This window comes from Leuciscus leuciscus (genome assembly GCF_965113295.1).
Source record: "Leuciscus leuciscus genome assembly, chromosome: 19".
Taxonomy (NCBI): Eukaryota; Metazoa; Chordata; class Actinopteri; order Cypriniformes; family Leuciscidae; genus Leuciscus; species Leuciscus leuciscus.
In genome coordinates, this window is record NC_138743.1 from 21,865,467 (window position 1) to 21,891,941 (window position 26,475).

The window sequence follows — 26,475 nt, forward strand, 5'->3', positions numbered from 1 at the left end:
AATTTTCGCGTTACTAGGAGATTTTAAAATGTGTAAATAAACTCGAACATTAATATATACACATATTAAACACATTAGGCTGTGTTCCTGCAAAGTGAGTCTCTCTGTAAGCATCGAGGTGAAGAAGGTTGACAGTTTGTTTGAGGAAGTGAAGTAGAAAAATACATATGCAAACTTGACAGTGTTGATATGGCGTTTCGCAAAGCATGAATCTCCCACACGGCTTATTATTAACAGCAACAGCTCCGGTTTAATTCCGGGTTATACGGTTTCAATTCTGGTTTGGGGCAAACAAGGTCGCTGTTACAATACTATCTACGAAAAGACCTTACATTTATCATGAGTGTAGTGCGCAGAGTTGCCATGAGGACTGGGATGTTTCTCATCCAGCCCAGAGTGCAGGTGATGATGGCAGCGCGCTGTTTGTTTGCAGGGCCGATTAGGCGACTTTCCCCGAGGGTTAGTTTTACTCAGTCCCGCTCGTGGTGCTCTGATGGGCCAGTTTCTGATCGTAGTGAAGTCCGGCTGCATTGGCTGGATGGTGAAGACAACGGTAGGTGCATCAAGTCAACTAAATAATATTGCTGTACGCTTGCAGACGCGTCCTGTAAACAAAACAAACACACACACACACACACACACACACACACACACACACACACACACACACACACACACACACACACACACACCTGTCTACATCTAATAGGCGTATTATACTTAGCAAAACTGAAAACGAAAGTGACTTATGTTGTTTATTTAATTTTAGTCTTCAGGAAATTATGTCAAGTCTTTATTGAAATGCAGTGCATAATAAGTTGCATATTCATTGACACTGGTGTGCTTTAACGTTACCTTCCGTCCGTTATTATTCCTTAGTTCAACATGTAGCCTGTATTGTAAGGAACTATGAAGGGTAGTTTAGTTTGGAGATTTAAAGTGAAAACAGAAAAATAATATTACTCTTGGATCTTTTAATATCTTGTAGTTCAGTGGTTAAACTTTTTTTTTTTGTTGTTGCTTGGAGTAGCCTAAAGATCCAGCATATAAATAATGTTTTGTTGTGTGAAAGTAAACAACATTCTACCTAATATTAACCATTAAAGTGTATAAATATGAATATATATGAAATACAAAGTTCTGTCATGATCATGAAACTCAAGATGGCACTGGCTGATTGGTCTTTAACTCATTCTGCTAGCAATCATATATTTTTCTACATGGCACAGCTGATTGGTTTATGATACAATAGCAGCCAGTGAACTCACTGCTCAACATTCAAATACTCTGTCAGTGTTTTCCATAGCAGTTTGCAGTGCGCTTTCAGAAACCCTCCACCTCCCCAGCTCCACTTGTATAGGAGGATCTTTGTTGACATCTTTGTACGCATGCGCGAGTGGTTGTGTGGCAACAAAACAAACAGTATTGCGGGCAGTAAAGACGCGACGAGCACTTTCAAGAGAGTTAGCGGGCGAAATCCACAATATATAAGCACTTTAACATCTGAAGACCGGAGGAGGTTTGGAGAGAAGCTCAAAATTTGTATTGGTGACAAAATCGAAGTTATTCAAAGCCCATATGAGATCTGGGATGACAAAAAACGTTGGTCCGACTTGCCCGTGTCTTGGCCACCAATCTGCTGGGGAGACATTTATTCTTATTTAATAGAAACCCCTGGACCCTTCACTCATGAAAGATTAAAGGCTTTCAAAAGTCTGGAGGCCTATGATTATTTTGTTTTTTCAAAAAGTTGGGCCGATCTTTTCTGCCAAACAGAAAGCAGTGATCGTGCTAAAAGCAGCGGTTAGAACAGCCTTTTCTTTTGCTTTTAAGTTTTGCGATCCAGAATAGCCCATTTTGATGTGAGGAACATAGTCTGGGTGCTGTGGATCGCGGTTTGGGACACCTGAATCTGAACGCGAAAACATATGACTCGGTTGATTTGACTCAGTTTTATTCTTTTTTTTATTCAATCTTCTATAAATACATAGTCACTAAGACTTAGGCCTACCATGAACAAAATGAGCCTCACAAACTCGATCAGTAACGTTAGCTGCAGGAATCCAGGCTTTCTTCGGAGCGTCCAGGTTCAATCGCCTAATTGCACGCAACCATTTCTTTCGTTTTTCGCGATCCTTTTCGGAGGGAATTCGAAAAAAAACTTTATATCAGGCCCCCAACGAGCCGTACTCGACCACACAGCAAGAGTGAACCATCCTCTTCTCTAAATCCTCCTCCAAACGTGCAAAACAATCAAATTACAGGTATCTAGCGGTGTTTCCTGCCACACGATTCCCATGATGCAACGCGACAAACATAAACAATGACGTCACAAAAGATCCTCCTATTGATATGCTTTGGGTAATTTCATGCATTCTATAGACCTTATTCACATCAGCGCCATCTTTGATTTTTTAACAGGAATGAAATTGAGGCTGTGAGGGATGGACATACATCTCTTCAGTGTTATTACTGTTATTTCATGCGTGTTTTGATTGTTCTGCTGACGAAACACTACAAAATATTTTTCCGAGAAGTTTCAGTAGACAAAAAAACAACAACAAAAAAACTCCAGCAGCAGCAGTGTAGCAGATCTATTCCGTCAAGACCAAATACATTAACATTGTCATATCCATAACCATGCTAAACTATCAGAGAGTTTTTATGTTAGAAATAAGGCAATGAATATAGGATTTACAGTCAGTGCCAAGCACAATAAAGATGTGGTCAGATTTAGTGTTGTTCGGCAAGTTTTTGTGGGCAAAAATTCAATCATTTCAACAGGAATCCACACGATTGGGAATTTCACATCAGGGTGAAATATTTCCCAATGCAGATTTCACAACAAGTTAAAGCTTGTCACGCGTTAACCAACAGAAAGCTGGTTGGTTTGAAATTGACTTCTGTGTGAGCTGTGCTTCATACATCACAACAATATTAACAATAGACAATGGATCTGTATTGCCAGCAAAAGTTTGCAGAAATTTCACAGAAAATGTGCTAATGTGACCAAACCTTTACAGCATAAACAAACTATTACAAGAATGTTTAATGTGTCGTCACATCCCTTGTAAAGACTTTAGCCCCTGTCATGCCTTGAGTGCAGTAACTTACTTTTTATATTTGGCATAATTTTTTTGTGTGGTCTGTGATTGGAACAGATCTGCCACCCACCCGTTGAGAACCGCAACCGTAGGTTAATTAACCGAAACCGTTAATTTCTCTTTGTCTCTTGTCTGGTTAGGTATAGTGGAAGTGCTGATGTGTCGTGAGAGAGCGCGGAACTCTCTGGGTCGCGTGTTTGTGAGTCAGGTGAGTCGGCCATCGTGTGTTTGTTTGTGCAGAAAACCCCCTGTCCTTCAGCATCAAACTTCTTAATAAATGTATGGTTTTAATATGTGTAAAAATGCTATTTTGTTGTAATTTGACCCATATGATGATATAGCTCAATCATTTTACTGGTGCTTTAAATTTCCACCACACATATTACAAGACATCATTCTTTTTATGACCTTTTGTGATGTAAATAAATAAATAAATGACAAAGAATGTATGATATAACTTCAAGATGCAACCAATCGCTGTTATGGTTTTTAAATATTAACTTCACTTGATTTGTGGATGTTCCATTTCTGTTCATTTTCTTTTGTCTGTTTCCACAAAGTAGAATAAGAACTCTTTTTCATCAGTTTTTCATAAGAATGTCTGGCAAAAGTGTGTCAGGCCTCAGAAAAAAGAGAAAAATAAAAAGGGCATATTTCTCCCAGATTTCTGCCTCAAATCAATATCTTGAGTTGTATCTTTCTCTGTCTATATGCATCAATATCTGTCATTTTCTGTGTAGATGAGAGAGCTGGTGTCATCGATACATCATGACGCAGCAGTTTGTGTGGTGATCTTTAGGAGTTTGATACCCGGAGTCTTTTGTGCAGGTTTGTGTAAGGAATACTGTATCAGTATTCAGATATTTGCATATGCCATAATTAGTCTTTTTGTGTGTTAACAGGAGCAGATCTTAAAGAGAGAGCCCAGATGAGTAATCCTGAGGCAGAGCTGTTTGTACATGGCCTGCGCTCACTAATGAGTGACATTGGTGAGACATTAAGATAATGATTCTCATGAATATTGCAAAATGACTAATCCTCCACATAAAGTGCAGTAGTATAATGATACAGAACTCTGAATTCTGATAGTGCTGCACTGAAAAGGTAATGTTTCCCAGCTGCAAATATGATTATGGCTGGAGGAGGTGAGAGTGATTGGATATAATAAACTCACAGAAAGCTAATTTTCCCTCAATGCCCTCAGCTTTTGCAAACTCATGCAAATAACATTTTTGGGAAATGCAGCTGTTTTTATAAGCAATAAAGAACCTTCTCTATATAATTTTCTACATGTTTAATCAAAAATAAAGAAAATGAGTGTGTATACAGTGGGGTGAAATGCTTCTAATAAAAAAAAAAACTGAAAACAAACTTTTATTAGCATAACAGTTTGAGTAAAACGATTTAAAAAAATTAACATGTTTTTCTGAATTTCTGTATTTGATATTTTGAAGCATTTTCTTCAGTTTTGTTTTAGTAAAAAAATTATTTTAAATATCGACTAATTTAAAAAATAAAAAATATATTCGTCTGTGTACCACAATTGCATGCAATTGCAATTCCAGTGACTGCAGGATTTTCTCTTATTACAAATAAAATTCGCATTTTGTGCATAAAATTGCGTCACCCAGGAAGTGACATCATTTTGATTCTTTCTAAAGCATGACAGGAAGACAAATATTGCTTAAACCATTTTCTCAATTTTTACATGTATTGTTTGTTGACAGCATTTGTCAAGCTCAAGATTTAACGAAATGAAACATATTTCCTAATTTATAAGAAATATGGGGGGTCAGTTAGAGTTTTTTTTAAAGTGACAGTAAAGACATTTACTGTACGTTAAAACAAATGATTTCTATTTCAGATAAATGCTGTTCTTTTCTTTTGAAAATGTATCACAGTTTCTACAAAAATATGAAGTGTTTTCAACATTGATAATAATAATAATAAATGTTTCTTGAGCATCAAATCATATTAGAATGATTTCTGAAGGATCATGTGACACTGAAGACTGGAGTAATGATGCTGAAAATTCTGCTTTGATCATGGGAATAAATTACATTTTAAAATGTATTAAAACAGAACATTTTAAATGATATTATTACTGCATCCTTACAGAGAGACTTCCAAAAACTCTTACCATCTCCAAACTTTTGAACAGTATGAATAGTAACTAAAACCATTTGTTCCCAATTGAACTATATGGTCGATTTTTGTTTGAATATTTTCAAATGGTAACTTCGTGTTATTTTCAGGTTTCCTTTTGAATCCCAGATTTTCATTGTGTCCCCTCTCTATCAGTCGGTCTGCACTTGACAAATTCAGTCGAGTGTTTCAAGAGAGGTCCAGCTGTTTGAAAGCTTCTCTCATTAATGTGATCTATGACCTGTCTGATTGGTGTGTGTGTGTCCATTATGTGCCAGCTGCGCTGCCCATGCCAACCATTGCGGCGGTGGACGGCTTTGCTCTCGGGGGCGGTTTGGAATTGGCTCTGGCGTGTGACCTTCGCACTGCAGGTGAGCGGCTTGACCTTCTGAGGGTAGATCACGACAGGTATCACAGCTGCTGATGGTGCAGGTGTGGGGTTGCGTGATTTGTAGTCATTCTGTTTGGCACGTCACGGACCGGGGAATTTCGTCGGTCACGGCATGAGAAGGCTGGGTCCTTCAACTGACCTTTGTCTGTGATTGTGTGTGTGTTTTGCAGCACATTCTGCGCAGATGGGCCTGATTGAAACTACGAGAGGATTACTCCCAGGGGCTGGTGAGAAAAATAAATTAATAGATAGAGCGACCTGAAATAATAAGACAAACAGACAGCTAGATGGCAGTCCCATTATAGAAAAGAGACGGATAAACAGGAAGTTAACATAAAGAACGACGCAATTGGAGCGTGAAACAGCAGTGCCTTGCAAAAGTTTTTAAGAACCTTATACAATCTCTGTGTTGGATTATACTTGAAACAAATTTCAACATTATAACTTAAGGCACACCAGTTGATTTGGGTAAAATTTTAACTAATAGATATCACCATACTTCCCCAGATGATTAATTACATTAAGAAGATTACAATTGCAGTAGATTACAAGTTTTCTGAAATGTTGTGTCTGAATATGCAAATGAGAAATATCTAATATCTAGTTAAATATGTAATAATTTGCATTAATTTCCAGAACAGAAGTATGAACGTTATTTCATTTTGTTGACATATTAAAGTTAAACGTTTTAACACTAAATCAGCAAATACTGCCAGATTACAAATTACCATGTTTGTATACATTTTTTGGAATAAATTGTATCAAATCAGGCAAGTGAACCAACCCCTCTGTAAAAACCTTTAGAATGTACAGTAGATACATGTATGTAAGTGCTACTGAAGTGAGATTTCTGATTTTCTGGGGGGGAAGAAGAAGAAAAAAACAGCCTGGAACAAATTTACTCCAAATTATGTTTTTTTTTTTTTTTACATTTGCTAGAATTATTTTCTAACATAATGATCAATTTTGAGCTTCGGTGAATTGAAATAAAAATAAGACAAAGAACCAAATGTTGTGGCATATGTATTTAAGTAAAATGAGAGAAGTGATGATGTATCTGATTACTTTTTAAAGCCGCCATAAGTAAATCATCATTTCTCTGTGTTTATCAGGAGGCAGTCAAAGGTTGCCCCGGACGGTGGGCTTTGCCATGGCAAAGGAGCTGATTTTCACAGGACGCCGTGTCGGGGGTGAACAGGCTGCAGAGTTGGGGCTGGTCAACCGCTCCGTGCCACAGAACCAGACGAGAGACGCGGCCCACAAAGAGGCTCTTAGTCTTGCACGAGAGATCCTGCCTCAGGTGAGCCTGTAGGACATTTCCATTATTTACTTTTTCTCTCAGTCTGAGACACTTTCTCGCCTCTGCTACTGTCTCGCTGAATTATACTCTCTTCTGTTGTGAGCACACTCCAACACTATGTGTTACACTCTGATAGTGTCCTGTGAAGTGGACTTCACAAGGTACTCTGCCATCTCAGATCTTCAGGAGTGTATATGCTTAGTTCAAAGGGTGTTGCACCCCATCTTACGGAACTGTACATAAATATAGACAGGAAAATGTACCCTATGCATGAAACACTGCATAGCAATCAAGAAATGACAAATTACACAATTTATATACACACTATATTGACAAAAGTATTAAAGAATTCAGGCGTTTCAATCAATTGCCACAGGTGTATAAAATCAATCACCTAGCCATGCAGTGTGCATTTATAAACATTTGTGAAATTCTGAAAAGCTCAGTGAATTCAAGCATTGTACATTGGTACAGTTGTGAAATTTCATCCTTGCTAGATTTTCCACGGTCAACTGTAAGTGACATTATTGGAAAGTGGAAGCGTTTGTGAACAGCAAACTGTGCGGCGGGAGCTTCATGCAATGGGTTTCCATGGCCGAGCAGCTGCATGCAAGCCTCACATCACCACGTATAATGCTAAGCATAGGATGGAGTGGTGTAAGGAACGTCGCCACTGGACGCTTCTCTGTTTAGCAGTCTAATGGGTGAGACTGGTTTTGGCGGATGCCTGGAGAACGTTACCTGCCTAAATGCATTGTGCCAACTGTAAAGTTTGGTGGAGGAGGGATAATGGTGTGAGGCTGTTTTTCAAGGGTTGGGCTAAGCCTCTCGCTAAAATTCTTCAGCATACCAAGACATTTTGAACAGTGCTATTCTTCCAACTTTGTGAAACAGTTTGGGAAAGGCCCTTTTCTATTCCAGAATGACTCTGCACAGTCATAAAGGTCCCAAGGTCCGTAAAGACATGGTTGGATGAGTTTGGTGTGGAAGTACTTGTGAATTGGACCATGTGAATGTGTGTGTGCCTAATTTTGCCGGGTTTTTCCACTGTGTGTTGCTCATATAAATGTATGTTTATGTTTGTTTGTTTCTGTGTTCTTGAAATTGTTCTCATACTAGTACAGCTCTAGCCACAGGCATTTCACTGGGTGTACTTGTGATTTAATCCCATTTGCATCATGTGACACTGTTCTGTCACGGAGACAGTCTCCCATCATGACTCAAGACGACACGCCAGCCATGAATATATGTATGGCCTCAAGAAAGACAGACCTGGCTCAAATGTGCCATTACAATCTTCCCTAGTATCCAGAGCACACAATTAACTCCATAAACAATGTAATTACAAAAGACATGTGCGTGATCCAGTGCTTGATCTTGTTACATGTTGCCTTTGGAGAGAACTTTCAAATATCGGTCATATCATCGTCATTACGTGACTCAGCATTTGGAGTTGTGGAACTGGAATCTACTGTACTGTACTAAACTCTCTCGTGAGGTGTGACCTGGAGAACATCCTGCTTTTCTGGTTTTCCCAGTGATTGACAAGCCGTTAAATTAGATTAAAATGAAGTTGGCCTATTTAGGTCAGTGTGAGAACGGCATTCTGACATGTCGTGCCACAATAACTTCTGTCAGCAGCACTTCTGTCCACCTGACTTAACTGTGTCATCGTGATTATGTGACCGTGTCATAAACCGATACAGTTGCACTGATAGATAATAAACAGAGGCCTGTATTGTTGACAAACAAACTCAGTAAGATTTATTTTGAAAGAAATTGATCCTTTTATTCAGCAAGGATGCAATAAATTGATCGAAAGTGACAGCAAATACTTTTACATTCATATAAATTAGTTCTATTTCAAATACTTGCTTTTCTTTTGAACTTTCTAATCATAAAATAATCCTTAAAAAAAGGTATCGTGGTTTACACACAAATATTAAGCAGCACAATTGTTTTTTTTACATTATAATAAGAAATGTTTCCTAAACATCAAATTAGAATGATTTCTGAAGAATGGAGTAATGATGCTGACAATTCAGCTTTACCATCACAGGAATAAATTACATTTTAAAATAGAAAATTATAATCATGTTTTACAATATTACTGTTTTTGCTTTACGCAGCCTTGGTGAGCAAAATAAACCTCTTGGGGGGGGAACATTTTATCTCACTGGCCTCAAACATTTTTTTAAGAAAAAATAAAATAAAACTGTAACAGTTCTTTTCTTGTTACGCTTTCCTCCTTCTCCAGGCCCCGATTGCAGTGCGAATGGCTAAATTGGCGATGAATCGAGGCTCTGAGGTGGATATCTCTTCAGGAATGGCTATTGAGGGAATGTGTTACGCCAGGGTGAGTGTTATACATAAACCATATGAATCAAATCTGTACAATTTGGCTTTGTTGTGGCTTTTGTGCATGGTTTGACTGAATGTTTTTCACTCTCTCAGCTCATTCCTACAAAGGACAGACAAGAGGGCATGGCTGCGTTTATAGAGAAGAGGCTGCCAAGGTACACTGGAGAGTGAAAGTTTTAACAGTACAGTTCAAACATATTGAACATTCAGTGCTACAAAGTGTTGGGTTTCAAATTCCTTTGAAATCACAATGCTTAAAAATAACTACCAAAAAATGTAAAAACTTTGTCATGCTCTTAATTTTTTGGGGGATATTGGATGGAGGATATTTTGGAGTTGCTAAGATTGAGAAAATACTAATAAAAAGTAAACATTAAAGAAAATTAGGGATGCACCGATATGAAGATTTTGGCCTATACCTGATAATTCTTTATATCTGATAACCGATATATTGGCTGATAAATCTAAATCCCCAAATTTTTTTTAAAGAATTTTTGAGAGCCTGATCACAAAAAACAAAATGTCCCAAGCACACAGATATATTGTCATTAATGTTATGTAGCCTATATGACAGCACATGTTGCACTTAACTGTATTTTCCTTTTTGAGGTCATTTCAATCATATTTCAAGCAATTCAAAACCATCATGGCATCTAAAGTGTCTCAGCTGAAGGAAATAATCCATTATTTATCGGCTTTAATATATCGGCCACATTTTCTTATCGGGCCGATAACGATAACATTAAAAACTAACATATATCGGCAAATACCAATATGTTGTGCATCCCTAAAAAAATATAATAGTTTGTAATTTTGGAGCTAGGATATTCAAATTGTAATATTTATTTGAATGCTTTAAGTTGAGAAATTCTTTAACATGAACGTGTCAATAAAGATGGACAGCAGATCAAAGCAACAGGGGTTTTACATTCTTTATTCCCCAAACATAATTTTGCATAAACAGGAATCCGAGCGGCAGTATGACACCGTAGCTTCCTCTGGTTTTGCTGCTCAATCCACACTGCGTGAGGAAGATAACTGTAGAACAGCACAGAACCAAAATCCACATACATGATGAGATTCTCCACGCTCGGTCTGAAGAGTTCAGTGAACCCAGAGGTCATTTGGTCCATTTACACAGCGGCAGATTCAATTTAACCTCAATAATTGTTAGTGCCGAAACTTTATCTAAAAACAGGCAGTGTGATGAATTTCAGTTGTATAAACCTGGCCAAAGTTGCCAAACACTCAACAAAAAGATTTTTTTTTCAGTCCAAATTATAACAAGGACTTATATTGCATGCTATTTGCAAGAACAGCTGCATGACACAACAAGATTTTCTGGAACAAAGCATATTTGTTGGAGCATCTCATCATTATTCATGGCCCAGTTACGAATAGAAAACCAAATCCATGCTGCGAAAAACAAGGATACACATCCAGGGAAATGAAACATTTATATACAAAAAAAAAAGCTTCTTTAGTTCATTGGAACAAAACGGAGTATCTTTTTTAAATGCAATTTCAAACAGGACAAGTTGAACCTGCTGTTTAAAATCTTAATCTGTGTTAAATTAAATCAAACTTAATATGTTTTTTTAGCAAGAAGGCAAATCCAATGACTTGGCAAATCCCGGGTGCTCCAAAGTTACCACGATCAGAACAAATATTCCCTATGGTCTTCCTCTTGCCTTTTTATATTTTATTTTTTTAACAAGGTGTCATTTATCTGTGTCCGTTTTTTTTTTATGTCTGCCGTCACAGTCCGTTGCTTGATTTCTCCAAATGGTTTACGAGGCAGCAATCCATTTATTGACAAGTTCCTGCTTTGCCTCAACAGATCCATGCAATAAAGCGAGTCTGAAGGCAAAAGCTTTGATTTTATTCATCTCCGCCCGTTCCGTTGATCATTTCGGCTTCTGAAGAGCTCCGGGTTGTTGAGGGATCTCCGGCTTAGGTGTCCAGTCCATTTTGTACCATTTTTAAAACAAACTCGAATCTAAATCGTAATACTTTGCGTGCAATACGACAAACGAACCATCCTAAACATTGCAATCTGCCACAGTTGATATACTGTGTATAAAAATAGATTTCATCCCTAAAGCTCTCATGCATTGACAAGCGGTTATCTCACAGATCACACGCGCAATTTTAACATTCCACACTGAATTTTACCAAACAGTTCAAACTTATTAAATATGTTCATGTATTTCCACGTAACCCAACTGTATCCGAGTATATTGCATTTAATGCCGAATAGGACAGAAATCGGTCACATAAATGAAATTTCCTATGGAGTTTCATCCAAATCTGAATATGCAAATGTAGCTTTCTGATGCACATGCTCTTAGTAGACGTGGACATGCGCGTGCGCACACACACACACACATATATATATTTATATATAAACGCTCACATCCATAATCATGTTTAACAAACACACACACTCTCTGAGCTGCTGCCTGTCTAAATAAACATCATCAGACCACAGAGACTTATTTCAAATAAATAACGGATTCGGTCGTGTGCAAACATATGCAAAGTAACTTATCCACACGTTCCTCTTTGCAGAAAGAACAGCAGAGTATCGTTGTCATACGGATGGGCACGAGTGAACATACACGTACAAAAAAAACCTTTTGCAGCGTCCGATCCAGAGACCACTGACCAAAAATAACCGTGTCATGGAATGTTTTTCTCTGGAAAACAGAGAAATTTAGAATAAAAACATGTCAGATATAAAACTGAACACTCAAGCTTTTGAAAATACGTTTTTGAAAGTTACCCCCAAAAATGAAAAACACTGTCATCATCTACTTTTTTTCATTAAATTTGAGAGATTTCGGTCACACCCACCGATCGCTTTATATGACGAACAGACTTCATTTGGGCTTTTATACACATATAAACATTGAACAGTGAATTTTGTAAACGGAAGCTCAAGCATGAGCCAATGAGGTTTGTTCTTGCACGTCAAGCAAGTACGATTGAGCTTCTGTTTCAAAGTGCTCTATGTTCGCTTATCAAGATTTATATGCGATAAAAGCTTGAATTCAATCTGTTCGTCATATAAAGTGAGCGGTTCTCTTCAGGATATTTGGATTAAAAGCTTGATTCATATGGATTTATTTTTTATGATCTCTTTATGAAGCGCCAGAGTTTTGGGTTAACAGACTTTCAATGGAGGGACAGAAATCTCTCCGAATTTCTTAAATCTTCATCTGTGTTTCGAAGATGAATGGAAGTCGTAATTGATTGACAGAATTTTCATTTTTGGGTGAACTATCCCTTCAAATTTAAAAGGAACAGTTCTGCCTTTCAAAAAGCCCTTTCGTTTGTCTGTGGACACGTACCTGTATGTGTGTGTATTTTTGCCGGGCCTGCGTATCCTGTGCGTGCTCTGTGGCGATGTAAACTATCTAGGATGCTTTCAGCCAATCGCAGCACATCGCCGTGGGTTTTGGGATGTGACATCACGGCCTCTAGTTGCCGCAGTCCTCCCTCCTCCAGTAACATGCTGCAGTACCGCCCCGCTGCTTCCACCAGGGCAGAATGGGAAAATAAAATGAACAACACAAAATGTCTCTGGGCTCAGAAGCGTTGGGTCTAGGGTGCTGATCTCACCATTTTTGCTGCAGACGTGCTGCATGGCCCATGCGGCCCAGAGCTGAACTCCTGGGGTCTGGAAGCACTCCAGTAAAGGGAAGAAAGGGTTGAACGATCTGAAAAAGACACACCAGACACGTCATCTCATTATAATACTAGAAATCAATCTTTATAGTGCATAAAGGGCACTAGGTAAAGATCCCAGACGTGACACCAGTGTTGTTATTGTTAACTAAATCTATTAAAAGTTGTTTTCATTAATTGAAATAAAGCTGAAATAAAATATAAATATTAGATAAAAAAAAGAGTTGAATGGAAATAATGTAAAAAAAAAAACTGAAATAAAAATAAATTAAAGCTAAAAAAAAGAAGAAAAAAAAGGTAGAAAACCCCCAGAAAAATTACTAAAACTAAAAGAAAAATTAAACCTAAACATAAAAATAATAAAAAATATTAATAAATATAATCAAATAATAATATTACTATAATAGTATATAAATAATAATACTCAATACAACTAGTACTGTCAATAATGTTTCAGTTTATTACTTTTAGAATAAATAAATATGAATTATCATACAATAATTTGACAATTAAGTGCCAATAAATTTTTTTTCCTTGGGGGGAAAAAAATAAAACAATATTAATTAAATATTTAAACAACAATAAAAATAATAATTAATAATAATCATTCATATCATGTATAATATTTTATTATACTATGTATAACTCTTTCCCCACCAGCTTTTTTACATTTATTTTAAGTTGCCAGCCATCAGCATTATTGATCATTTTCACAAATATATTTTGGCCCCCAGAATATTTTTTTGTATGAATATCTGAACATGCAATGTCTCAAAAGAAAGCTGTAAAATTCTGTCAATGGTGGATAAGCATTCTCATAAATGATGGAAAATTGTGTCATTGGCGGGGAAAGAGAGTTAATAAACTATAATATTATTATTGCTATTATTTCTTTGAGAAATACATTGCACTGCACAATTGTGATATATTTCTATAATAATTTCTTCAATTAAACTGCGTTTTCCATATCACATGTTCATAGGCACACATAAAAACATCAGAGTTTGTCAGGTCTGGTCTTGGGTCTGGTACTTGATACTGTCCATGGTTCACATTCAGTAAAGAATATTTTATTGTGGTGTTATTTCTCACCTGTACGCTACCATCTCACACTCTGGCGTTGGCCACTTCAGAATCGCCGAATGCTGCGAGAGACACATGATTATTAAGCCATTTACTCAGGCCTCTGGTGTAATACCCAAGCACTTTTGACTTCTATTTGCACAAGCACGCACCAGCTGCTCCAGCAGTGTGTTCCTGAGCGACATGTCGAGGGTCCACACCTTCTCGCCCCGTGAGGTGAGGTGGGCCAAGATGCCTGCCGCGAAATAACTGACCTCCACCTCTGGACTGTGCAGCAGAGAGCAGATATGATCCAGAAAACTTTGAACCATCAGCTCACCGTGCAACTCCCCCACTTCAGCGATATTATTCTGAATACACGAGCACACAAAACATTCAGAACTAGACAAGATATAAGTACAATAGCACAGGGGAACTCAGCTACAAAAATACCACTGAATGCAAAATTAAAGCCTCATTATACTTTCTAACTAAGGGAAACTATTAGCATAATCCCTCAGCAGTGCTTTGACACGAGAAGGCGTTTTATCAGTGCTGCCCACAGCTCCAGAATCACTCGCCTCAATCCACAGCACTGGAATATGTATTTCCCTCTTTAGAATTATTAAAGCGTTGATACAAAAAAAATCTTATTTTTGATATGTTTTAAATGCTTCTTAAAATATACATAAACACACTATTGTTCAAGTTAGGGATTTTAAATGTTTTTGTTTTGTTTTTTGGGATGCACCGATATGAAAATTTTGGCCGATACCAATAATTCTGTATATTTAACCGTTAGCCGATATGGTGGCCGATATATCGTGCATACCTAGTTTTTTTTTTTTTTTTTTTTTTTTGAGAAGTCTCTTATGCTCAACAAGACTGCATATATTTGACCATTAATATTGTGAAATCAATCATTTAAATGATTTATTTGAATCTATTTAAAATGTAATTTATTTCTGTGATAAAAGTTGAATTTTCAGCATCAGAGTCACATGATCATTCATAAATCATTCTAATATGATGATTTGGTGTTAAAAAAACAAAACATTTTGTATTATTTTCAATGTTGAAAACTGTTGTGCAGCCTAATTGTTGTGTAGCCTTTGTGGAAACAGGTATACATTTTTTCAGTATTCTTTAAATAGAAATGTCAAAAGAACAGCTTATTTTGAAATTAATCCTATCTAACATAAAAGTTTGTATATATACACACATACATATACATATATATGCACACATATACATATATACACACACACACACATACAGATTAATCGATTTGAAATGTAGATGTACCATAAATTTGTACCAATGATTTTACTGTCAATTTTGATCAATTCAATGCCTCTTTGCTGAATAAAAAAATTATTTCTTAAACATCTTACTGACCCCAAACTTTTGAACAGTAGTGTATGAGTATACAATTTACATATTATATTCAATAACATTATTATTATTATTTTTTCAATATGAACCCAACTTTATACATTGTTTCTTACCAGTAAACCCAACACCTTCTGTTGAATGGATGACTCTGATGGAAAGGACTGAAAAAAACCCAGACATTTTGAAAATTAGAACTTCCGATCAAGGTTACAAACTACAGTTATGTTCTTCCAAAATTTTTATAAAAAGGTTTGAAAAGTGTTTACCTCGAGTACTTTGATGAAGAGCTCTAGTCCCTGGTTCTCTATGAAGTGTCTGCAGGTGGTAGGAGATTCATCCGTGAGGTTCCACAGAGCGCTGAGTGTGAACTTCAACGTGGCGTCGACGGTACCCTGACACGTCTTCTGCCGCACAATGTGCAGGAGTTGCTATGATGTGAAGAGTGTGTGAGAGATAAGTATACACTATTCTTCCTGTTCAGGTGTTACAAGTGCTAACTGTTAAATCTCGGGGGAAAAACTCCCATACCTTTACGATAAAAAGCTCGGCTCCCAACTGTGCAGTTTGCTCAGTGGACAGCTATTTAAGAAACACACACAAACAAAGAGTCAAGTTAAGGAAGACATTCAAACAAAATCCTTCATTTCCAATAGAGAGTAGTACAGGAGCTGCGTGGACACAAGAGGAATTGGTAATGAAGTGGTAGCTGTCAATGGAGGGACAGAAAGCCCTCAGATTTTGTCAAAAATATCTTCATTTGTGTTCCGAAGATGAACAAAAGTCTTACGGGTTTGGAACAACATGAGGATGAGTAACCTATGACGGTTGGGCAGTTATGAATAATAATGTCATGTCAGTCATTATTTCCATTGATTAGTCCTAGAAAACCTACATTCATTATTCATTCATTTTACCATGGTGAATAAGTGGAAGGTATCGGCTGCTTCGAGACCAGTTTGAAAGGTCTGTGCAACGAAATACGAGACAGTGGAAAGGCTGTTTTTTTCCCCGGTAAATCAGCATTTCTAAGCATACACAAACAAGCAATCAAAATCAAAATGTCTGGTTGCTTGTTTTATTTCTGATCCATTTCACAGGGTAAAATCTCCCCAAATCCCTCTCCACAATGTATATTAAACATCGGATGCGTTCTAATTGCACGTGATTGTGTTCTGTGAGTGACGCAGCTATTTTGTATTCAGACAAACTACTTGATATTTGCTACTGTACCTTTAAGACTTCTATATGTAAATGGACCCTTGATTGGCTAATCTCTCTGCATGTGAAACAGGTAACAACAGTAAAAACAGAAACAGGTTTCAACGTCGTCATTTAAAAAAAAAAAAAAAAAAAAATTTTCACAGCCGGTTTTCGGTTAACAAACATTAACAAAACTTTTACTTTAAAAAACAAACAAACAAAAACATTCCATGACAGCTTAGATAAACTCTTCTGACCTACGCAGACAAGACGTAAGCATTTTGACGTGACAGACACAATCTGCACGTCTCGCGTCCGTCATATTGCATTCCACGATGCATCATTGTGACAGAATGTTCTGAATGTTTTCTGGGAGCCTCCCAGGTCACGTTTCCTCTCTACGGTTAAACCGGTTCTCACCCGCAGACTGGAGCTGCTCACCTTGGCAGCGAGGATGGAGATAATAGCTACGGCCATCCTCTGCATGTTCTGATCCTCGTGGTTACACAGCCACTGCATCACCAGCTTGGCAGCTTCAAACCTGAAAAACAAATATCAAAAATGACCAACTGAATATGTCAACAAGACAACACACTACCAGTTTGGACACACTTGACTGAAAGTATGTATCTGGTAACCTCAAAAAACTTTTAGTATCAGTCCTGAGAATGAGAAGGTGCATTTAAATTGTTGACTTGTTATATTAACAGAACTGTTGGATTAATCAAAAGTGCTAGTAAAAAATTGGTCAAAGAACAAATAAAATAAAAAGTTTCCACAAAAATATGATATTTTGATAATAATCAACATAAATAATAAATTGTTTCTTGAGCATCAAATCATCATATTAGAAATATTTCTGAAGGATCATGTGACACTGAAGACTGGAGTAATGATGCTGAAAATACAGCTTTACCATCACAGGAATAAATTACATTTTAAAATAGATTCAAATAGAAAACAATTATTTAAAATTGCATTTTTCTTCTATGGAAAATAAATGCAGCCTTCTTTCAAAAACATTTAAAAATCTAACTGACCTCAAAGCTACGAACGGTCATTTAAAAAAGCAACAATCAAACCCAGCAAAAGACTGAGTGACGACACCGGTCATGCAAATCAGATATTAAGACATCATTTTGAAATTACTTCAAAGTGTTACTTCAGTGTTACTTCAGTGTTACTTCAGTGTTACTTCAGTGTTACTTCAGTGTTACTTCAGTGTGTTTTCATATTACCACAGCATTATCAGCAACAAGACAAAAACTCAAGAGAGTGATTATTCTATTTTGGTGTAGAAAATGTCACAATACAACTGTAATTCATCCGTGCTGTATAGTTTACCGAGCCATATTGAGATATCAATTTTAACTCAATTCTCCGAGCAACCATACGGCTTTCTAAAGGGTTAATGAAATGTGTGAAAGTATACTTGTTGATCACACGCATTTACCTGTTGAAGGGAACCTCCTGCAAGATTCGATCACTGCAGAGAGACAGCAGGCAGTTCTTCTGCAGCTGTACACAAACAAAAACAGAACTGCTGTTAAAGGGGAAATCAGAATTGACACATGAAAAGCCCTCTCTATGTCTTTTCCTTATTCTCAAAAAGGTATGTTTTATCATCATGGGGAACTGAACGATCACGTACAAATTTAAATGATGTTCTCAGAATCGCCTTGTTGAAAAGATACTTCCTGTAGAAGTGTTGACAATCATGCAAGTGACCGCATTATACATTCATCATATCATTCAATCTAATTTATAAATCCACTGTACCAAATAGGGCCATACAATACATTTTGAATAGGCAAAATCATTAGCAATATATTTTAATTGTGATATAAAAATTACACTGTGAATATCAGTTATTTTAATTCGCTTTTAAATTATCCATTTAATTTTTCTGAAGACCGTCATTAGATGGATTTATACTTCATTCGTAAAAACTGTGTTTGAGTCAATGTTATTTTAGTATTATTTATATACTATTATAGTATTAAGTAGTATTTTGAATAAGCTTTCATCTTTAGATTTTCAGTTCTTATTTTTATTTTAGTTTAAGTAATTTTGTTGTCATTTTTATCAGTTTTTTTAAATTATTCAATATAGCTTTAATTTATTTTATTTTTAGTAATTTTCTTACATTTCTAATTTTCATTTATTTTTAATTTAAGTTTTTCGTCTCATATTTATACAGTATACTTTTATGTCAGCTTTATTTCAGTTGGCGAAAAGGATTTTTAATAGTTTTAGTTGAACAAAACTGGTTTACGTTGGTCAGTTCAAACTATACTTTCAATGAACCAATTTAAAACTCTAATTACATTTTTTTTAAACAAAAATATAAATATAGCTATACAAGGTCTCATTTGTTAACAATAGTTAATCCAATAACTAACATGAACTAATGATGAACCATATATTTTTACAAGATTTAATAACCCTTGATACTGTTAGTAAATAAAAATGTTCATTATCATGCTAGTTCACACTCCATTAACTCATTTTAACAGATACAATATTTGGTCTTAAAAATGTATTAGTAAATAATGAGATTAACTAATATTAGTAAATGCTGTAGAAGTATTGTATTATTATAAAGTGTTACTATATATATATATATATATATATATATGGTATACAGTGGTGTGAAAAAGTGTTTGCCCCCTTGGTAAATATGATCAAATATGGCTGTAAAAAAAAAAAATCTGCATTTTTAATCCTTTGGATATTTTATTTTAAAAATGTGCAAAAATCGAACCTTTCATTGAAGTAAAATAATTGAAAGTAAAAAAAAAAATAAAATAAAATCACATTATGAAATAAATGTTTTTCTCCAAAACACGTTGGGAACAATTGTTTGCCCCCTTTATTAAATACTTTTTGCAACCTCTTTTTTCCAAGATAACAGCTCTGAGTTTTCTCCTATAATGCCTGATGAGTTTGGAGAACACCTGACAAGAGATCAGAGACCATTCCTCCATACAGAATCTCTCCAACCTGTTCTCCGTTATAAGATTTCTAGAACAGGCTGTCAGGTGTCAGATACATACACACCTGTTGGTGGTTGGGGAAGGTCTTCATGGCTTCGAGTAGCAGCTGTGTGACGTTCCCCAGGAGCCGCACGGGGATTCCAAAGGCCAGTTCCTGTTTGGTGAGGTTGAACACACAGGCACTGGCTGCCAGCTGCACATTCAATGTGGCCGGATGATTCTTCATCCCCAATGCGACCAACTGCAGAAGGGCCGAGAAGAGACGTGAGGGTTGATACGGAAAAATGCAGTGAACTTTGATTCATCTCGCGGTCTCGATGAGTGCGTACCTTCAGGATGTCAGGTCGTGGTTTCTCGATGGCATGAGTGAGGCTGAAGAGGTGGAAGAGAGCCTCTCTAACAAAGCCCTCCCTCTCACTGTACCTTCTCAACGCCTCACAGATTTGGGTCTCATTGGCTTCGCCAGTCACCTGCAGAAACAGAAAAACACTTACAACACTTATGACCTCCATTTGAAATGATCCTGCTGTGGCGTGCGAGCACCTACCTTTAAGCTCCCCTCTCCAGACAGGAAGTCAGAGAATCCAGCATCGGTGGCCAGCAGACCAACAAAGGTCATGCCCGGTCTCGCCTCCACGAAAGCCTTGACCGCTGTATCGGTCACCTGCTTGCGGCCAGACACGTCCAGAGACACCAGCTGAGGCAAGATGCCAGGAGTCTCCAGCAGCTGGCGCGCCACGTCTGATGTGAACTGCTTATCATCGGAGATATCAAGGTGCTGTAAACCCTCCAGCTGGAGAAACACAAAAATAATGTGCTTTAGACATATACAATAGGGCTGCACGATTAATCGCACTAAAACCGCACGCGATTTGGCAAAGGCTGCGATTATTTTCTGCGCAGCTTGTCAGTGCAGCACGGCTGATCGGTAGTAAACGCTGCTCCATCTGAACGCCAGAGAGCGTCTCACACACACACACACACGCCAAATATGCCCTGCCGCATCATTCCAGGAAATCCCTGTGGGCATCATACTATCACTGTAGCTGAATAAACAGAAGATTGAAACACTTTGATTGATTACACATGACTTATAAACACACGACTGCCTTATTCTGTGTAAGAAGCCACATCATCTCACAGAAGGATGAGCTCAACGGTCGTTATGAAGTGAGTTTGGAGTAAAAGCATGTTATTAAATGTTGTCTTTTGTTGGACAAGAGGTTCATAAACGCTTCTCATGTTTGGAAAGATGTTTGACGCGTGTTGCTTTTTCAAATGCACGTTATAAGTGACTCAAACTCACAGTGCTTTCAGATGGAGCAGCGTTTACAGAGCCGTACATCAATGACAAGCTGAGCATAAAAATTAATCGCAGCATTTGCAATTTCAAAATCACGATAAGTCAAATCGGTTTAAGTGCGATTTCATGTAAATTGCGATTTATCGTGCAGCCCTAATATACAATCATATTATCACACAGAAGCAAAACAAAGGACCTCTTGGCTACAAATTAGTCAACAAATTAGCGTGATGATGATAATGTTTTTGTATGTTCATATATTCAAAAATACATTATGTTAACTGTCTGGCGCTGTAGCAGGACACTTGGTGCACTTGGTGTCCCCATCACGTATAGCGTGCTGCAGGGATGACGTCGAATCCCGGTAGACTGAGGGGCCATTTACATGATACAGTTTTCAACTAAAAACTTTTTGGCCGTTCATTTACACGACAACGGTGTTTTGGGGGCCTGAAAACACACATTTTTGAAAATGGGTTTCAAAGTCAAAGTTTGTAAAAACGATACTGTTATCGTCTCCATGTAAACTACAAAAACGAAAAGTTGTGAAAACGGTGACGTCATGCACGTGCGTATTACGTGTTCAGTCTATAGGAGTGCAGTTTCTCTTTACAAGGTGACATCGCCAACTACTGGCCTGGAAGAATAATACAGCGTTTTTAGTCGTTTTCATGGATCTGTGTGAATGGGGATCCTTTTGACAACGTTGTCGTCTATACACAAAAACCGCAGAGGAAATCATTATTGTCGTGTAAACATGCTCTAATTACTGGCACTGGCTCCTTTAAGGATTTTCCTGTGTTTTTATGTTTTTTTTTTTGTTTATGAGTAAAATAAGGTCTGTGGTAACCATAACTTGACGGTACTTGGACGTTTTCTTAAACTGCTCATCCATATCAAAACCCATAATCAAAACCCATTATGGGTATACGATATCCCTCAAATCTCAAGGGAACCAGTGGAGAATAAGTCTTCCGGGTTTTGATGTCATCCCTGCACCACTATTTTAGTAATCATCATAAATTAGGTATCATTTAGAAACCAAAACACTCAATTCATCCTGTGTAAATTATTGTGAAATTGGACATTGCATTACCATGGAAATGGTACTTTAAAACATTTTAGTAGGCTACCTTTTTCTGATAAGGCTTTGATTTTCTAGCAATTTTAGAATCCCAATTATTTGGTAATACATTTTGTACAAAATACAAAGTACAAAGTACATTTGCTTTACAGTTAACAAACTTCTACAACATTTTTACTTTCATTTTGAAGTGCTACTTCAGCAATAATCTGCTGACTGTTAAGACCAACCTTAGTTCTGTATTGCGAAACATTCATGTCATGAATTACAACCATTTAGGTTCAGACCTCTGCTCAAAAAGGACATCTTAAATACAATTCACCCCTATGATGACTTTAATATTAATTTCTTTAATATTAACCATTTCTATGATGAGCATGTTTTCAATTTCTGAGCAATTAATTTTTTTAATAATCTTTTGCAGCATGATGACAAAAAAGTCTGGGTGATACAACTGTTCTGATATAATAATAATATAGAAAAACAATAATAAAATTCTTAAAAGATGTTATTATGAGGTTTGGCATAATCTTTTTATCATTATTTCTTAAAATATTTAAACAAATCTACTTCATTGCTTATTAATTACATAATTAATTGAAGATGAATTGAGATGTAACTATTAGTATAGTCCTTTTAAAGTTGTACTATAAAATAAATGTTTTATTAAATACAATTTTTAAGTAAAATAGTATTAGATTTGTCTTATTTTGTTTAATACTTTTACCAAGTAATAATCACAATATTATTAATAATAATATAAATAACTAATATGTACACAGTCATATTGAATGGGTCAAAAAGGGTCAGTAAACTGTTGACTTTCAGGTTCCTGAAAGAGTTGGTTCTTGTTTGAGTAAACCCAAGTTTTTCCAAAATTCTTCAGCCCTAAAAGGATGGTTTGCACTCAAATTTTTTTTTTTTTTTTTTGTCTATTCATAAGCACTCCCCTACAAGATGACCTCAATCGTTCTACTATGACTAATTATTTCCAAATTGAGCCATTTAAGACATCTGGTGAAACTTCCCTGTTGCATTTCCATATTGCAATATACTGCAGAAAAAATATATATATCGCAATGTCAGTTTTTTTTCTAATTTTGAGTCACCCTAAACCCTACAAACCTTCATGACTATGTGTCAAGGTCAATAAGTCTCTTAAAATATCAAATTGGACTTTTTTATGACAAAGCACGGTTAGTTCCGGTTGTAAAATGTCATGTGGTGCGACTCCCCAAAACCTCCCTTATTCTTTATTTTATGGTTACACGACATAACATTTTAGAGACATTAAAAATTACACATGCCTTTGTTTCTAGAAAGCGACAAAAATGCCCTCATTGACCTCAACATTACAAGTTCTAACACATGGATAGCTGACCTGACTGAGCACAGCTAGCAGCTGAGCGGTGGTCATCTCCAGCCTCTTGAGCTGGTGCATGGTGAGGTAGCGTAGCCTGCTCCTCAACCCCAGAAGCGGGGTCAGGTTCGTCACCGAGGTGTTGGAGATATCCAAACTCTCCAGGCGGGGCAGCGCGCACACGTCCACCAAGCCAGAGTCGTAAAAGTCGACGTTGGACACGCTGAGCGCGCGCAACCCCTGCATGGCGCTGAAACAGCGACGGGTAGGCTCCTCAAGAGAAGACATGGTCAGGCCGTTCAGGACGAGCCGCTGCAGGCCCTCCTGCAGGGTTTTGTTGGACGAGAGACCTCGAAGGATGTCGGCAATGGTGAGGTCGGCGTTGACCCGTGATGCGTCCAGCTCCACGAGGCGGTGGGGGCAGAGGGCCCGGTGGAAGGCCTCGGCGGAGATTCGAGCGGTGCGGATGCAGGCGTGACGCAAGCGGAACTGCTGGCAGCTCCGGAAGATTCCCACCGTACTGTCGTTCAACAGGCCTGGAAGAGAATCCATCATGTTCAGTGTTTCGACTTTAAGATCCATTCATTTGATTACACTCACTGTGAGGAGGCCTGTTTTAGAGATCCGTGGGACGCAACAGTGCGGGACGGGACAAGCTGGTCCCCAGTGACTTCCATAGTATAGAAAAAAAGGTCCCACTTTATATTAAGTGGCTTTAAGTACTATATTGTGTTCATGTTGTATTGTAAAACACTTTTACTGCTATTGAGGTGTGACACGGGTAAGGTTAGGGACAGGTGTGGTGGTATGGGTAGGTTTAAGGGTGGGTTAAGGTGTAAGGGAAGGGTCAACTCAACAGTGTAATTACAAATGTTATTACATAAATTAATTACAGCTGTAATTACATGCAGGTATTTTTTTTAAATATAAGTACAATGTAAAAACATGCATGTACACAATAAGTCCATTGTATCAAATTATTAATTTCAAAGTAAGTACATAGTACTTACAGCCACTTAATATAAAGGGAGACCGAAAAAAAAATACTATAGAAGTCAATGGGGTCCATCAACTTTTGGTTACCCACATTCTTCAAAATATCTTTTTTGTGTTCAGCAGAAGAAATAAACTCATACAGGTTTAGAACAACTTGAGGGCGAGTAAATAATGACAGATTTTTTTTGTTTTTTGGGGGTGAACTATCCTTTTAAAATACTAGCCTACATGAAACAATAATTATGCATTTTGTGTTCTACAGGAGTGTCATTTTTAATTAGTCAAACATTCCTCGACACAGACGATGGCTCGTACTCACCCTCAGTGGCCATCTTGCAGAGCAGTTGGTCGGCCAGCTCCTGCGGGAAGACCAGCGGCTCACGGAAGGAGAGAGAGCCGTCATCACGCATCTCACAGAAGAGCTCCAGCCTGGAGCTCACCAGAGTCATGCACAGATCGGTCAGAGACGGCGGGGACGCCTCGTCCTACAACAACAAAATGACTCAGAACTGAGTCAGAGCTATGGTGCTAGATGTACTGGTGATGAAATAAACCCTTCATGTGTCAGAATGAAAACAAGAAACAAGGGAAGGTGGGCGTTTTTACTGTCAGTGGCGGTGGATAGACAAACTCTTTACTGAATAATAGAACTTGCCCATGGATTCAGGGAGTCAGGGAGTGCTAAATTCTAAATTCAATCTGTTCATCATATATAGCAATTGTGTCTCTTCAGAAAATTTGGACTAAACCGCTCAATTCATATGGATCAAATTTACCATCTCTTTATGAACTTTTTGAAGCGTCACTTTGACATTTGCGTAGCAACTCTCCAATCTATCTCATGGAGAGATAGAAAGCTCTCAGATTTCAGCAAAAATATCATTTGTGTTCCGAAGATGAACGAAAGTCTTACGGGTTCGGAATGACATGAAGGTAAGTAATAAATGACAAATTTTCATTTTTGGGTGAACTAACCCTTTAAAATAAATAAGTAAATGCATAAAATAAAAATTGGTTTAAAATCAATACAAAATTGGATTAACAGAGAATACAAATTAAGCTCAAATAAATATGTAAACAAAAAAAGAAATCAAATCAAATACATTTAACAGTACACTTCTATAGTGAGTAGAAAACAAACTTAGTGTAACTTAATAGATACTAATTAGTTTCAAAATAATATTTTAAATTGATAACCTATATATTACATTCCGTTTAGTCAGTATAAATTGGGTCTTTGTAAACGAAAATATTTAGATGCCTTTAAAATTTTAGTACAGACATCCCTTGAATGAGGAAGATCATATTTGGTGGTCTGTGGCATCTAAGAATCGAAAAGCCCTGAACTAGTCTACAAATGGACCCCTAGTACACTATATAGGGAGAATGTTAGTGTTTTCCTCAATGGTTCTAGATCATGGATCACCACCTCTTGAAGGGTTTGAACCTATACATTTTTGACACCTACAATTTGATCAGCCCACTAAAGAACTAAGAAAACATCAACCTCCATGTATATGCATGTCTTTGACAGTCAATCATCCCTATTACAACATTTATGACCACCAACATGATACTACAAACCTCAGTTGGAAAAAAACCCCAGCATGACCTACAGTACTTTAGTATGATTATGAATCATCTGTTGAACTGCACACGCTTGCTACATAAAGTAGTGTGACATGTAAGTTAAAGTCTTACCACGGTGTCCAAAAGATGGATCATGACGGCCTCAAATGCCAGAAACAGCCTCTTGTGCGGATAATGGCAAGTGGGTTGAGGTGTAGATCAAACACAATCCGATTTAAATGCTCTTTAGCTTCTTAGCCTGCTAGCCTCCAAACATCTGTCTTCAAACATTTGCTGATCCTATTTGTTGGTATTTTAAAGTGCACGGGCCGCTATAAATCGACTGTAGCATGTGTTGCTCGTTTGCATTGCTCTCTAGGAGACGGATGTGTTCTGGTGGACAGTCAGATCATTACGTGCTGTCAGGCATTTTGACGGGGTTTTATATCGGGAGGAAACGGCAGCGACGTCTTGACAAGTAAACAAGCTCGTCACACGGGAAACGGATCTGCGTCAGAG

At 37.3% G+C, this 26,475-nt stretch overlaps 2 protein-coding genes and 1 long non-coding RNA gene across 6 annotated transcripts; 2 read left to right on the top strand and 1 right to left on the bottom strand.

Annotated features, from left to right (window-relative positions):
- echdc2 (enoyl CoA hydratase domain containing 2) lies at nt 1-10,217 on the top strand. Its single transcript, XM_082146899.1, has 9 exons — nt 1-553; nt 3,245-3,312; nt 3,845-3,932; nt 4,007-4,093; nt 5,528-5,620; nt 5,811-5,867; nt 6,753-6,940; nt 9,198-9,296; nt 9,395-10,217. The coding sequence occupies exons 1-9, from the start codon at nt 340-342 to the stop codon at nt 9,470-9,472; spliced, it is 972 nt and encodes a 323-aa protein (XP_082003025.1). The 5' UTR covers nt 1-339; the 3' UTR covers nt 9,473-10,217.
- Nucleotides 10,216-26,475, bottom strand: zyg11 (zyg-11 family member, cell cycle regulator). 4 transcript variants are annotated; one of them, XM_082146805.1, is made up of 16 exons: nt 26,089-26,475; nt 24,707-24,872; nt 23,413-23,927; nt 20,192-20,437; nt 19,974-20,114; nt 19,709-19,885; nt 18,102-18,166; nt 17,069-17,189; nt 15,977-16,027; nt 15,715-15,876; nt 15,562-15,609; nt 14,227-14,424; nt 14,084-14,136; nt 12,926-13,023; nt 12,655-12,837; nt 10,216-12,000 (listed from the first exon to the last, which is right to left on the bottom strand). In XM_082146805.1, the coding sequence occupies exons 1-16, from the start codon at nt 26,110-26,112 to the stop codon at nt 11,984-11,986; spliced, it is 2,265 nt and encodes a 754-aa protein (XP_082002931.1). In that variant the 5' UTR covers nt 26,113-26,475; the 3' UTR covers nt 10,216-11,983. The 4 variants fall into 4 exon arrangements, with proteins under 4 accessions (XP_082002931.1, XP_082002932.1, XP_082002933.1 ...); XM_082146806.1 differs by having other exon boundaries at nt 12,655-12,834; nt 26,089-26,461; XM_082146807.1 differs by having other exon boundaries at nt 17,090-17,189; nt 26,089-26,460.
- Nucleotides 14,431-15,443, top strand: LOC309481858. The gene is made up of 2 exons (XR_014200124.1): nt 14,431-15,127; nt 15,178-15,443. It is a non-coding gene; the product is annotated as an uncharacterized lncRNA (long non-coding RNA).

Bases quoted from the DNA above. Each gene is read 5' to 3' on its own strand.
- zyg11 (XM_082146805.1), bottom strand. From the start codon at position 26,112: ATGATCCATCTTTTGGACACCGTG. The intron at 23,928-24,706 runs GTGAGTACGAGC...ATTCTCTTCCAG, and splicing joins CTGCAAGATGGCCACTGAGG to GCCTGTTGAACGACAGTACG. The intron at 18,167-19,708 runs GTGTGTATGTAT...GTTTGTGTACAG, and splicing joins CCTTCCCCAACCACCAACAG to CTGCAGAAGAACTGCCTGCT.
- echdc2 (XM_082146899.1), top strand. From the start codon at position 340: ATGAGTGTAGTGCGCAGAGTTGCCATGAGGACTGGGATGTTTCTCATC. The intron at 4,094-5,527 runs GTGAGACATTAA...ATTATGTGCCAG, and splicing joins CTCACTAATGAGTGACATTG to CTGCGCTGCCCATGCCAACC. The intron at 5,868-6,752 runs GTGAGAAAAATA...TGTGTTTATCAG, and splicing joins AGGATTACTCCCAGGGGCTG to GAGGCAGTCAAAGGTTGCCC.